Here is a 12,769-nt window from a genome sequence, read left to right as displayed (position 1 = left end):
TATTTCATTTGGGAGCACGTATCCGTCATCCAAAGTGCAGGGAGGAAGATTTACTCATCGAGGGCACCAATGAGGACGCGGCGTGTGTTTTAATCACAGCCCCTCCCCCCCTCTCCTTCATCTTTCACCTGCTACTTTCCACCAAGTTTGCACATTCTTAAAATAGCAGCGTCTCTCTCTAAACAACATGCTCCATTTCAGCCCCCAGCACAAAAAAAAAAAAAAAAAAAAAAGGGGGCCCGTCATAAATCACAACCGCCGCACTCGTGACGGTTCGGGGGCGAGCGGGGAGTCGGCTGAATTTGCATTCGACGGTGGTGAAAGTCTTTGGCGACGCAGCGCCACTGCAGCAGAGTCGGGCGCCATCTTTCAGCCACGCCGACCCGGAAAAAACAAGAAAAAACAAAAGAAAAAATTTGGCACAATCGGCTCGAAATTGGGCGTCACTTCCTCACGAAGAACCTGGTGATGTCCGAGGCGACCTTGGAGGCGGCGGCGCTCTTCTTCGCCCGGCTCCGTTCTTTGGCCTGCCGCGCCGTTCTCTGCGGAGGGGAAAATGGGACACGGGGCGAGAGAGAGTTTAGACCCAGCAGAGAAATGTGATCGAGTTTACAAAATTTCACGGTTGCCGGGGGAACTTTAGGTCTGAACTGGGTCACTGGTGTTGTGTGTTCTGGAAGTTGGATCGTTGTGAAGATTTGCCGTTAACTTAAGAACGTCTGTTGGCGGTGCGATCCAACTGATTCCGACGCTTACAGTTGGGTGCTAATGTGTGTGTTTTACTTTGACATTTGACCCTGAAACGCCACTTCCTGTGTCTCGTCTCGTCTCGTCTGAAGTGCTGAGTTGAAGACCAAACATCTCCAAAGTGACCCCAGACTCCTAACTCCCGAAATTCCGCCAAATCAGCAACGTGAACCTCGTCTCCCTCAGGCGTCGCTTCTGTTTACAGGCCCGGTTGTCGGTGATTATGAAATATTGATCGAAGACGTTGAAGTACCAAAAAAATCTTCCCAAGACAGAAGCGACGCCGGGTTCTTTTTCGCAACAAACGCCATACATCAATGTGACACGCGGCCACATCATAAGATCATATTACCGGCAATATCCAGCTTTGTGAGGGATGGGATGACTTTTGATCAATGTGGTTTGACCATGGATCACATTACTGCCACCATACGTGACCGTCAGCATGAGGGATGGCCGCCTCCTTATATATAGAGTGTATATATATATATGTGTGTGTGTGAGGGTTTGGGACCCGTGGACCTTAAACGCTGGACAAATTGCTTTTTTCTCCGTGAGCCCTTTGGCGTTAAAGCTGCTGTTCCGCTTGTTACCGGTGCGGCCGTGTGGAACGTGCACCTACGGCTTTGTGGCAGACGGTGCACAGGGTCTGCAGGTTGTCTAGAGAGCACTGTCCTCCGCCGCTGTACACCGGGCGGATGTGGTCCACCTGCCAGAAATGCCCCTCAGCCGGCGCCCGGATCATCTCGTTCAGCTGGAGGAACACACACACACACACACACACACACACACACACACACACACACACACACACACACACACACACACACACACACACACACACACACACACACAGACACACAGGGACTTAGTTTTTGTCATATTGCTGTAAATTGTTGTAGCGTCTTTCCTTTCAAAGTTTCATTAGAAGCTGCAAAATTTCAAAGTAAAAAGTAAAAAGGTGTAAAGTCTGCCCTTCTTCTCGGTGATGTCATACTGTCTTACTTATTCCTTATACTTATACATCTTACATACATAAAATGGACTAGCTCCTCTTCGTCGAGCACGGCCGGTGGTTTCATGGCGCCCGTCCTCCCGCAAACACAAACGCCTCCAACAAATCAGTCAGATCAAACCTAATTCCAGCACGGTTGCACTTCTGCAGCCCGAGCCTCACAATAAAAGATAATAAAAACAAATATGCTGGAGTCTGGATGAGGACGCGTGACGGCGGCGGCGGAAAACCCGGAGAAACGAGAGGCTGAGAGAGACGAATATGAAGGGAAACGCAGTTATGCTGGCAAATCAGCCGCCGCGTTTGCATGCAGATTGCGGCGATAAATCACTTTGTTCAAACATCAGGAAACGTCTTTAATGTGGCTGAAATCTCCACAAATGGGATTTTCAGACGGTTGCTAGACGATACTGATCGGTGCCTCGTACTTCTGTTCGATCCAGGCTTTACCGCTTTAACGCATCGACCCCCTTAAAAGGCCAAAATGTGACGCTGGTGATTACGCCGCCACCGTCGGGCCGATCAATCACCGGATCTTGTTGCGAAATCTTAATTAATTTCTCCCTAAATTCCCATTTTGGATTATGAAGCATCACTTTATTGTAAACTCCCTATTTCAAACTAATCTCTCTCTTTGTTATGCAGATGAACACATTATCTGTCATTCCTTAGGTAAATTAGCGGCTAGCTGACGGCGGCTCAGCGTTCCTCGTCTTCCTCGTCTTCCTCAGCCTGAGCTAATGAAGGAGCTGAACCCTCGCACAACCTGCAGCGCTCATGCGTACACGAGCAGGAGCAGATTACTGAGCTCCAGTGGAGCAGACAGGGAACACTGGGAACAATGTGACCTGGAAATTGAACTAGCGTCTGTGTGTGTGTGTGTCAATCACCAGTGTGCGTTTGCAGAAAAATGGTTTGTTATGAAAGTCTGAAGGGAACAAGGGAGCAGAGCAGAAAATGACAGAAAGAAAGACAGAGAAGAGAGAGAGAGAGAGAGAGAGAGAGAGAGAGAGAGAGAGAGAGAGAGAGAGAGAGAGAGAGAGAGAGAGAGAGAGAGAGAGAGAGAGAGAGAGAGAGAGAGAGAGAAGAAGAATTCCAAGGCCAATCCATTTTCCTACTTTGAGTGTTAGTCTGTTGACATTAGGCAGTGAGCTGGAATTGATCCCAAGAGATTTAAAGAACAGGAGCAGGGTTCACACAAACACACGGAGAGAGAGAGAGAGAGAGAGAGAGAGAGAGAGAGAGAGAGAGAGAGAGACTCCAGTCAATTGAACCCTACAGTGTGCAAACACCAGACACCTTACCCTTAAAACACACACCAAAAGACCCCACGTGTCACAAGAAAACACACACACGGAAGCAATGTGATCCACACATGTGCCGAAAGGTCAGAAAATATTAACACACATATGCCTCGATACTACTGCAATCACACACACACATGTGCGCGCACACACGCACACACACGCACACACACACACACACACACACACACACACACACACACACACACACACACACACACATCAAAAACTACCCCAAGGTAAAGAAAACAACCCTATACACATGTACACACACACACACACACACACACAGCCCCCCCGTACGGCGCCAAGAATGAGCCTCTAATCTTCAGGCTCCTCCACGCTGCGGCGTCTTATCATGTGGCTGAGTTTGTTTCCTCTAAAGCCGCCGCATCGATCGGCGCTGATGCTGCTGCGGGCGCTGGGAAGGAAGCGAGCGTGTGTGTGTGTGTGTGTGTGTGTGTGTGTGAGAGAAAGAGAGGGAGAGAGCAGAGGGGGTGGCTTTGCAGGATAACGGCCAACCAAATCAAACCGGCTTACTGGTCGAGGCCTGGCACTGGGAGAGAAAAGAAAAAAAATCAATGGGCCCAGCAATCCATTTACTGGGAGCTGGACCCTCGGAGCGACGATCAACCTGTGTGTGTGTGTGTGCGTGTGTGTGTGTGCGTGTGTGTGTGTGTGTGTGTGTGTGTGGGCGGGTGAGATGGAGTGTACAGGGTGATGTTATTTTGGTGCTTGCACATGAAGACAAGAAAATGAGAGGGAGGGAGTGGGAGAGAGAGGGTGGGCGAGCGAGAGAGAGAGAGAGAGCTCTGGGTTGTGTGTATGAAACAGTGCGGTGGGAGGCAAGATGGATTCCGTTACAAATTCCGATTCTTGAGACGAATGACTTTCGAGTCCTCATGCTGATGAAAAATCCGTTTCTGAGTCTCACACACACACGATATCAGTTTGTTGACGTACTAGAGCATCAACACGAGCAGCACACAGCCTCTCACTTTACACAAACAGTCACCTCAATAAAGTCTGGGCGTCCACCAGATAAACAGCAAAACTCAACCTAAGCTAGGATAGGCTAGGATAGGCTAGTCTACTCTAGGCTACGCTAGGCTACGCTAGGCTACGCTAGGCTACGGTGAGAAGGAGTGTCCCACCTCTCTGAGTGACAGCTGGGCGAGCCACGTGTTCTCCAGCATCTCCTTGCGCTGGGAGGGCGGGGCGTCTCGCACCTTGAGGAACAGCTCGTGGGCTTGGAGGCCGCACTGCTGGCAAACGCCTTGCTCCGCCTCCAGCACCCGTGAGCGCATGTACGTCTGGCTGGAGCGCAGCTGGAACTCGTCCTGGCACCTGTGGGTGGGAAAGTCAACAAAACGGGAAAAGAACGACATGAGAAAACATAAAGACGCGTTTCCATTGACCGTGTTTACGCTAAACATCAGCAAATTCCAATGGATGATGTCATGCTAATAGGGCTGTAACTTATTTTCCTACGTGACTTCGCGTTCGTTGCGCAAACCCATGCGAACGTTTACCCTCACCAACGACGAGGGGAGGTCACATTATCCGATCTGCTCTGGGTAAACTCTCGCCGTGATGGCATGTTTGGCTGCCAGATGGGTGGGCTTTGGCAGCGAGGATGACGAAGACGGCAGAGCGTTTGATTGACAGCTCCCCTCAGACTGCGACTGTCCCGGCGCCGTAAACCTTCATCCATCTGCTGCCGCACGCGAGACGATCACAAACCTCTCAGCTTTACATACATCTGCTATCTGACATGAGCCTACGGGGAACAAGGAGTCAACTTCGCACTCTTCACAGCTCGGGAAACTTTACAATCTATTCCCTCGACTTTTCCACACTTGCATAGGAATCCTGTCAGTTATAATTCCTGTTTATTCTGCGCTGCCAGGAGCTCGCTGTGTTTAGCGCCGGCTCGCCTTACAGATGGAAGTTGTCATTTGATTCTCTTGAGTCCGTTTGGTAAAAACATTTGCACAGTGACGTTCCGCCCGGAATGCAGGCGTAACTCGATTTACCTGTCGCCTACGTCTCCCTCAAAGAATCACACGTAAACGAATCGCTCAGGTATGAATCACGGCTAGCTTCAGACTTTTCCCACCTGTATCCCCAACGATGTATTCACTGTGTGGGAATGCTGTTTGGGGAGAAAAGTCCTTTGAGTTTTTCCCCGCCATTGTGTCAAAACTCGACCAAACCTGTGGCTGCAGAATCGGGTGTCCCAGGGCCCGCCGGTAGTCGAGCAGGCTTGCTGGCAGGACAAACAAAGAGGGACGCCCTGGCTGTCCACCGCCTGCAGGTAACCGTCAGACGCATCAGGCTGCTCCTCTGCCTGCTTCTGCTCCGCCGGCTTCTCCTCCTCCGGCTTCTCCTCCTCCAGCTTCTCCTCCTCCAGCTTCTCCTCCGCCGGCTTATCAGACTTCTCATCCCGCCTGGAGAGAGAGAAGGAAATGGATCACAGCCCGGGACGCGACAGAGTGTGGTTCTCGCCTCACCGCACCTTCAGGGACGTGAGATCCTCTGAGGGAGTCTCACTTTAATTGACCTCTCCCAAGGTGTCTTTCATTCTTTCATCTCACTCCTGAAACCTTCATCATACCTTCCTCCATCAAGAGCCGTCCTCCAAAGTTTATGAACGTTCAGGGTTCTATTTTGTTCTTACAAATGAGAGGGATTGGCAGCAAATGGCAGAAATGAACTTCTTTCAATGTCAGAAGATCGGCTCTGCCATAGAAACATGAATATTTATGAATAATAAATAGATTCTGACAATGTATGAAATCCCTTTGATTTGATTTTTGTGCCTCGTACCTTAACTAACTCTCAGCCAACAGGCAGATTCCGTTCCGTCGGTGTCAGCAAAGCAGCAGAAGCACAATTTAATATACATTCAGCGCATAAAAATATATATAGGCCTTACTTTACAGTCTGCAGCCGCAGCACCGAGGGACATATGGAGGATATGTATGATACGTCTGCACACAATGCCATGTACTGTATGTTTGTGTGTGTGTGTGTGTCCTTCTGGCAGTGACGGTAGTGAGTTTGGGCAGTTGCCATGTTGTCCCAGCAGGGCGCTAGAGCCACGTTGGTGGGGACAGATGGACTAAATTCTCCGTCCCTGTGGTTTACAACTCAGACAGACAGGGAGAGAGAGAGAGAGAGAGAGGAACAAAGAGCCGGAGCGACGCAGAGATTTAATCACTGAGAGTTGGAGGAGAAAACCCTCTGTGCTGCTTCAGAGTTGAGAAGATCCCAAATATTAGAGGTGGCAAGAGACTGGATGAAAGACGGACGGAAATAGAGTTTTTACTCTTAAGCCCAAAACGAGCGCGGCGGATCTGAGGCAGCCTCCTGCGAGTTTATAAGTGACTGTAAATACATCCGACAGACGGCCTCGTTTAGTTTGATTAAGACGTTATTCACATTCACTTCAGATTCATTTATAGTGACGTCTGCCTAAAGAGCTGTGAGTAACAGCACCGGGAGCTTTAACACACACCGGCGAGTCGTGTTGATTCAGCACAGAGTGATCGCTCGCTGCCATTGGAAAGAAGCTCCCATTCCTCTCAGTTTCACTCCTAAAGATTCACTTTTCTGTCACACAAATAGGATCAGATGTCGAAAAATCCAGCGAGAGAAGATTTCAGTCCCTGACTAATGAGCAACTTGTTTTATGACGCTCAAAGGAGAACATTGCGTTTGACATTAAGTCTCTTTCTTTTTCGTTAATTGAATGAAAGTTGAATGAAAGTTAGTGGAGGCGCCACAGGGCAGTCATGAATTTCCGTGTTTACCACATGATGATTAGCAACACACGCTGTGAGGCCAGACCAAAGCAGAGTCTTGAAGCCAGCTCGCAGCATGATGCCAACAACCATGAAGAAGAACAAGGAGAAACGGCTTTGTAAACCGGCATAAAACAGCACCACCACAAGGGGACAGCATCTCTAGAGTTGAACAGTTTTCTGCTGAATAAATATGATAGAGGGGTAGGAGGAGTTGATCTTAGCCACGCCCCCTGATGAAAGGACTGTCGCAGCCTCTAACTTTATGAAGAAAGGCTTGATTTACACAAACATCCATAAATCCCTGATAAAGTCTGAACCTTAAGCTTAAAATATACAGATCTTTACAATGAGCATTTCTCCTCCTTTGCCTGTTTTTGCATTGGGACTTCAAATGCACTTGTTTGACAGCCCAGGTTCTTCTCCGATAAAGGAAACAATACCGTGTGTGTGACAGAATGAGCTGTGCATATCTCAAGACTCAAGCAGGCCTCCTCAAAGGGTTAACAATCAGCTCCAATCAGCCATTACTGAAGAGGAGTGGATGATGAAAAGTAGAGCTTCTACACTAAAAAAAGAACAATATTAGCAGTAACGATGCATCCTGAAGCCCAAACAGCCACACATTCCAAAGACATTATCTCAGGCACGCCACATCAGCCACTGCCTTTGTGCAGGAGCGAGTGTGTTTCCATAGTAATGTTCCCTGCGTGAAGTCAACTGGCCGTTGCATCCTGATCGATTGTACTGTGGTGTGTTTTAACTGTGCTGAAACACTCAGCGGGCCTTTGAGCCTCTGCCACCATGCACACGCAGATCTCCATGGAGACGGTAGAGGAGGGAAAAAGGAGAAAGCGGCTTCCTCTTCTGAGAGACGAGACGTTCTGTGGACGACGTATATCATTAAGAATTCCGGGCCATTCCAGCAATCCGTCCTCATGTCCTTACGTACCTCTCAGGCCTGGGCGGCGACAGCAATGAGGCGGATCTCCTTTTATTGAAGAAGTTCTCCTTGGTGACCAGCCGGACGCTGCCTCCCTCCTGCTGGGCCTTGTCCAGGGAGGCCTGGGCCACCTCCTCTTTCCCTAGGTACCTGGAGGGGGGGAATAAAGGGTTAAACGACGCAGTGAGGGATGGAGGATGCACATATGTTGTGTCGACAGGACGTTTGGGGATGAGTTGAGGTTTACGGGTCGGGCTACATCACGGGACAGAAGATGGGAGCTCTGAAATGTGATATCACCCATGTAGACCCGAGGAATCGGCCAGATAAATGCAATACAAACCTTCAATGAAACGGCTCCATCTCTGAAATTCCAGGCGCATTCTCATATTTACTTGGCATCAAACTGCGCTTAAATGCACCATTTCTCCCTTTCATTGCTCATTCCCTATTCAGTTTGTGTTTATATTCTATTTGTCCTCTTCTCCTGCTGAATCCTATTACTTTTTCCGCTGCAGCAATCTAATTTCCCCACAGGGACCATCAATCATCTAATCTAATCCATCCTGCCCCACCGCTGCTTTTATGGCCCCTCTGATACCGGCGCCGGGTGTGCCTGTTGAAAATTGCGCGAATCCCTACGTGTCAATCTGCACAGGATTAAAATGACCCCGGGATGTCCGGGAAAAATCACTGACATGTTGGTTTTGGTTAAAAGTCTCGCGGGGGCAAAACTGACCAATCACCGACCCCCACGGGTAATATTAACCACGTCCAGAGGGGGCGAGATATAGCGCTCTAATGATGCCCTCAGGGAAATGATCTCTGTTCTCATTCGCTCCTCTACGGCGAGGTCAAACACAGGTCGCTGCTATTTTGCAGGATCTGTTCAAACGCGGCCGAGACTTCGGAGGACAAAGCCGGCGCGTCCGTCCCAGAAACCATTTTGTTATCTCGCGAACTGACGTAATCGAGCCCGGAGAAAAACGGCCATCTTCCCCACACACACACCAGAAAAACATAAATGCAAAGATGGTGAGCGAATGGACACAAAACAGTGTGAGTCCATTGGCACACCGCTGCAAACACAAGTCCTTCTCCTCCACGCAGGAAGAACAAAGGCCCCTTCTTTCTAGAAAATGAGACGGCTGCAGCGTTGCTCAAGGATACTTCTGCCAAGTGGCTGTTTGGCAACCTCGGGGAAGCGAACTAGGAGCCCTCTGCCCGATCTTGACCGTGAGGCTCTAACGTACACCCCCTCTTATGGAGCAGGTAACATGCTTGGCTTAAGAGCACTCTGAGCATCTTTAGAACCTGTCAAATACTAAAGCGGTGAGGAAGGAAAAGAGAGGTGGAGGAGAAAAGAGAGGGAGGAGAAAGTAATGTTTTCAGACGCGTTTTAGATAGCGCCGTCAATGCTTCAACGCATCTTGTTGCGTTACTTGACGAGAGGCTCCGTCACCTCTGAAGCTAAATCAATAGCTGCAAATAGCTTCAAATAAACGAACGCCACATTGCCAATAATCAACATTTACGCGGCAGTGTGAGAGTGGGGGAAGACGACACTTTGTGTTGTTTAGTTTGCTGTGACACTTCTGTGCATTCCTCCGAGAGAGGGGAATGCAGGCAGAAGAAAGGAGGGATGGCAGGAGGTGGAAAGTGGAGGAGGGAGAGGCATCAAAGAAGAGGAGCTTCTCTGGAAGCCAAGAGAAGACGAGGAAAAAGTCTCCATCAAACAGAAGATCATCCTCTGCTTCAAAGAGCCTCAGCACAGAGGGTGGATGAAACAAGATGCTGTACGCTAAACTGGAGTCCAACTGCTGTGTGTGTGTGTGTGTGTGTGTGTGTGTTTGTGTGCTTTATGCGGGGATGTGTTTGGGCAGTTGAGACTCGAGTAGTTCTCTCTCTCATGTGTCAAACATGGGCAACATTCTTCACCCTGAGGAACTAGGGGGCTGATATCAGGGGTCACTCAGGGTCTCTACGGCAACCCAGAGGGGAGAGACGAGGAGATGGAGAAGCTTCCATCCGACCTGAGCTGAAGGGAAAATGTCGGTTTTCTTCAAAACCACTTGAAACATTTTTGGTTTTCAGTTATTGTCTTTGTGTCATGGACTCTGCAAGTCCCCTTAATCATCCTGTTTGGATTCTATGTGTCTATCAGAGTGATTGATCACATTTTAGACCCATCCAAACATTTCATCTGTCCCTGGTCCACTCAGGCTCATGTGGTCGAGGCCTTGCGATGCGATCGTAGCTAAACGCGCCTCTTGACTGATACCAAACGCCAACACGTTCTTTCTTCCTCCTCGCTTTGTATCATTCTGAATGTTCTGATGAATGTGCTGCTCTAAGGTCGCCGCCGCCCTCTTGAATGCTGATAGCAAAGTTTAAACAAAGACAAGTTTAATTACTAAGAAAACCCACAAATGTCAGTAGAAGAAGAAGAAGAAGAAGACAAGACGAGACGAAAGCTCTCGTCTCCTAATCAAAGCCATTGACACGGACAGAATGGTGGCGAGACGGATTGTTTGAACGCGGTTTGGTGCTCGGGGTCCTTTCATGTGGCACCGCGTGAGCACACGAGCAGACGGTGAACCTGCAGACCTTCAGCACCACGGACAGCAGCACGACTTCGCCTGGCTCTTGCATTTCAGCACCAAGGACAGCGGCTGTGATACAAACCTGTGTGAAATCAGACTAACGAGCCGCCACTGCTTTGATGGATTGCTGCTCCGCTACACACACACACACATATGCGCACACACTGGCCTCTCTGAAACACGGCTGTGGTGCTCTCTATAACACACACACACACACACACACACACACACACACACACACACACACACACACACACATTCCCAGCTGCTGCACTGTAAATTGCAGTCTGTGTGCACTGCAGTGGGCCACCTCAGAAGAAACAAGGTGCAACTTCACATATGTTCACTATTAACCTAACAACTGCCAGCTAATACAGTGCTGAGGACTCATTTTAAGCATGTTTGAGGATTGTGAACGCACCGTGTGGGGCTTTAGTTATTCCTGCTGTCAGAAATGAGTCATTTATCGGCACGCAAAACAGCCAGTGGTGAAGAATTTGGTGCTTCTCCACAAAAAAACCCCAATAATGTACAGCTGTACATTCAGATGGACACATGAAGGACACACACACATACACACACACAGGCAATGCGAAGCCGTCTGGCAGCAATATAACAAATTACCATGTCAACAAAGATGGTAATTAATGCATAAATTACAAGCCGAATGCAAATCCTCTCTGTTGTTAAGATAAAAACAGCATTTCAGTATTTCCAGTAAAAACCCCCAAAAAAAAATCAAATTTGGATGCTAAGGATGTTTACTGCATCATTATTATTATGGTTGTCTTTCTGCCCTTCATGTTCAATTCTGTGCTACACGTTTTAATTAATAAAACAAACAGAGTTAAGTTGGATGATGCTGCACACTGTAAACATCTGATCCCACTACACAACATTAATTAAAACATTAAATCACCGATTGAATCACTTGCACGGCTCCTTGTATGTGTTGCCTGGCAACCGCGCTGCTTAGCTACTGATATTTTTGAAACGCAGGGCGGCACACGCATTAGATGGTGAAATATTTGACGTGAATTGTTTTTATTGCAGTGGGCGTTTTGTAGAAGCAATAAGCCAAGTGAGGCCGGGGTTTGGAGTAATTTTAGCTGCGAGGACGCAAACTCGATTAAAACCCGCTTAGATCCTCCCAAATCATCGTAAATCACAAACCACTGACTTATGGCGGAAGCGGTCACAGAGCTGGAAGTGCAGACAAAAGCGCATTAAGTCGGAAGTGGTGAAATCGGAGCGTCTCGGGGCTGCGAAGGTGAGCCGGGATCGCCCCCCTCCCCCCCGCTGGAGCCCGAGCTGGAGCTTGATTGGTTCTGATTAGTGAATAAATCAAACAGGTATCAAATCAAGCAGGGCCAAGTGCCTCCTACTCACACCTTGATTAGGTTCATGCACCCAAACACGTCCCTGGTTGAGAAACACAGTCTCCCACTTAGGACACACACACACACACACTCCGGTCTACCCTGTAATTGGCGAAGTCTCCCTGCCGCTACCCGTGCCTGCTGTAATTAGCGTGCCCGCAACAATGCTTGTTTGTCAAAAAAACAACACACACGTACGGCGCCCATCGCTCCCTCACTTACATGTAAAGCTGAAACTCTTTGTTACGCCCACACACAAATGCAGCAAGCGCTCCCCTGCTTAGCGTCATGCTCAGGGCGGTTAGTTTCCCCCCCCGTGAGATCTCACACGTCACCTGTGGGATTGTAGACGAACACGTAAAGCGAGTACACAGACTGGACCTAAGGGGGCGCTAGGTGGGGTTAAGCAGGCGTACAGGAGGAGGATGTGTTGGCTTCATGGTTCCCAACGATCCTCTACATGTATTTCCGTCTGGAATGGGACCCGGCTCACCTCTTGGTGCTGGAGTGAGGCCGCTGGGCGTTGGCGAGCTGCTGCAGGCCGAGGGCGGGGCTGATGAAGAGGAGGCCGCCGCGTCGCAGCAGCTTCTGCTTCATGGCCGCCAAGCTGCTCCACTCCTGAACCAGCCGCAGCACCTGGAGCAGACATCACGCTTCAATTCTCTCTCAATTACAGGCTGGAGCACAAACTGATGGTTTGATTTATTTACAGCAAAACAAGAGGAAAATGCATACGAGATCACACACACACACGCACACACACACGCAGGCACTCACACAGAGACAGTGGAGAGCTGAACAAACCCATCACACCAGACTGAACTGTTATACTTTTATCCAAATCAAGAACTCCATCGCTGAGAGAAAATCCACTGGCAGCAGTAACACATAAATAACACAAAGCGCTGAGCTCTAATGGGCAATTTACTTTGCTATGATGCACTTGAGAAGTTTTGTTTCATGGATGAAACA

The 12,769-nt window shown here is 49.0% G+C and overlaps 1 protein-coding gene across 3 annotated transcripts in view; it reads right to left on the bottom strand.

Moving 5' to 3' along the window:
* zranb3 (zinc finger, RAN-binding domain containing 3) overlaps positions 1–12,769 on the bottom strand; it is a 55,526-nt gene continuing 42,757 nt past the window's right edge. For 2 of the 3 annotated variants that reach the window (XM_076152405.1, XM_076152404.1), the window contains exons 17-22: positions 12,291–12,433; positions 7,825–7,965; positions 5,283–5,516; positions 4,221–4,413; positions 1,370–1,501; positions 1–542 (exon numbers count right to left, since the gene is read on the bottom strand). In XM_076152405.1, the coding sequence (XP_076008520.1) occupies positions 444–542; positions 1,370–1,501; positions 4,221–4,413; positions 5,283–5,516; positions 7,825–7,965; positions 12,291–12,433 (942 nt within the window). In that variant the 3' untranslated portion in view covers positions 1–443. Of the gene's footprint in view, positions 543–1,369; positions 1,502–4,220; positions 4,414–5,282; positions 5,517–7,261; positions 7,757–7,824; positions 7,966–12,290; positions 12,434–12,769 lie in introns of those variants that run through there. The other variant, XM_076152406.1, reaches the window with a different exon arrangement.

This window comes from Genypterus blacodes, unplaced genomic scaffold (assembly GCF_046128005.1).
Source record: "Genypterus blacodes isolate CSIRO-AG114 ecotype Tasmania unplaced genomic scaffold, CSIRO-AGI_Gbla_v1 ptg000056l_1, whole genome shotgun sequence".
Taxonomy (NCBI): Eukaryota; Metazoa; Chordata; class Actinopteri; order Ophidiiformes; family Ophidiidae; genus Genypterus; species Genypterus blacodes.
The sequence above is the reverse complement of the archived record's forward strand: the minus strand, read 5'-3'. Positions and strand labels throughout refer to the sequence as shown.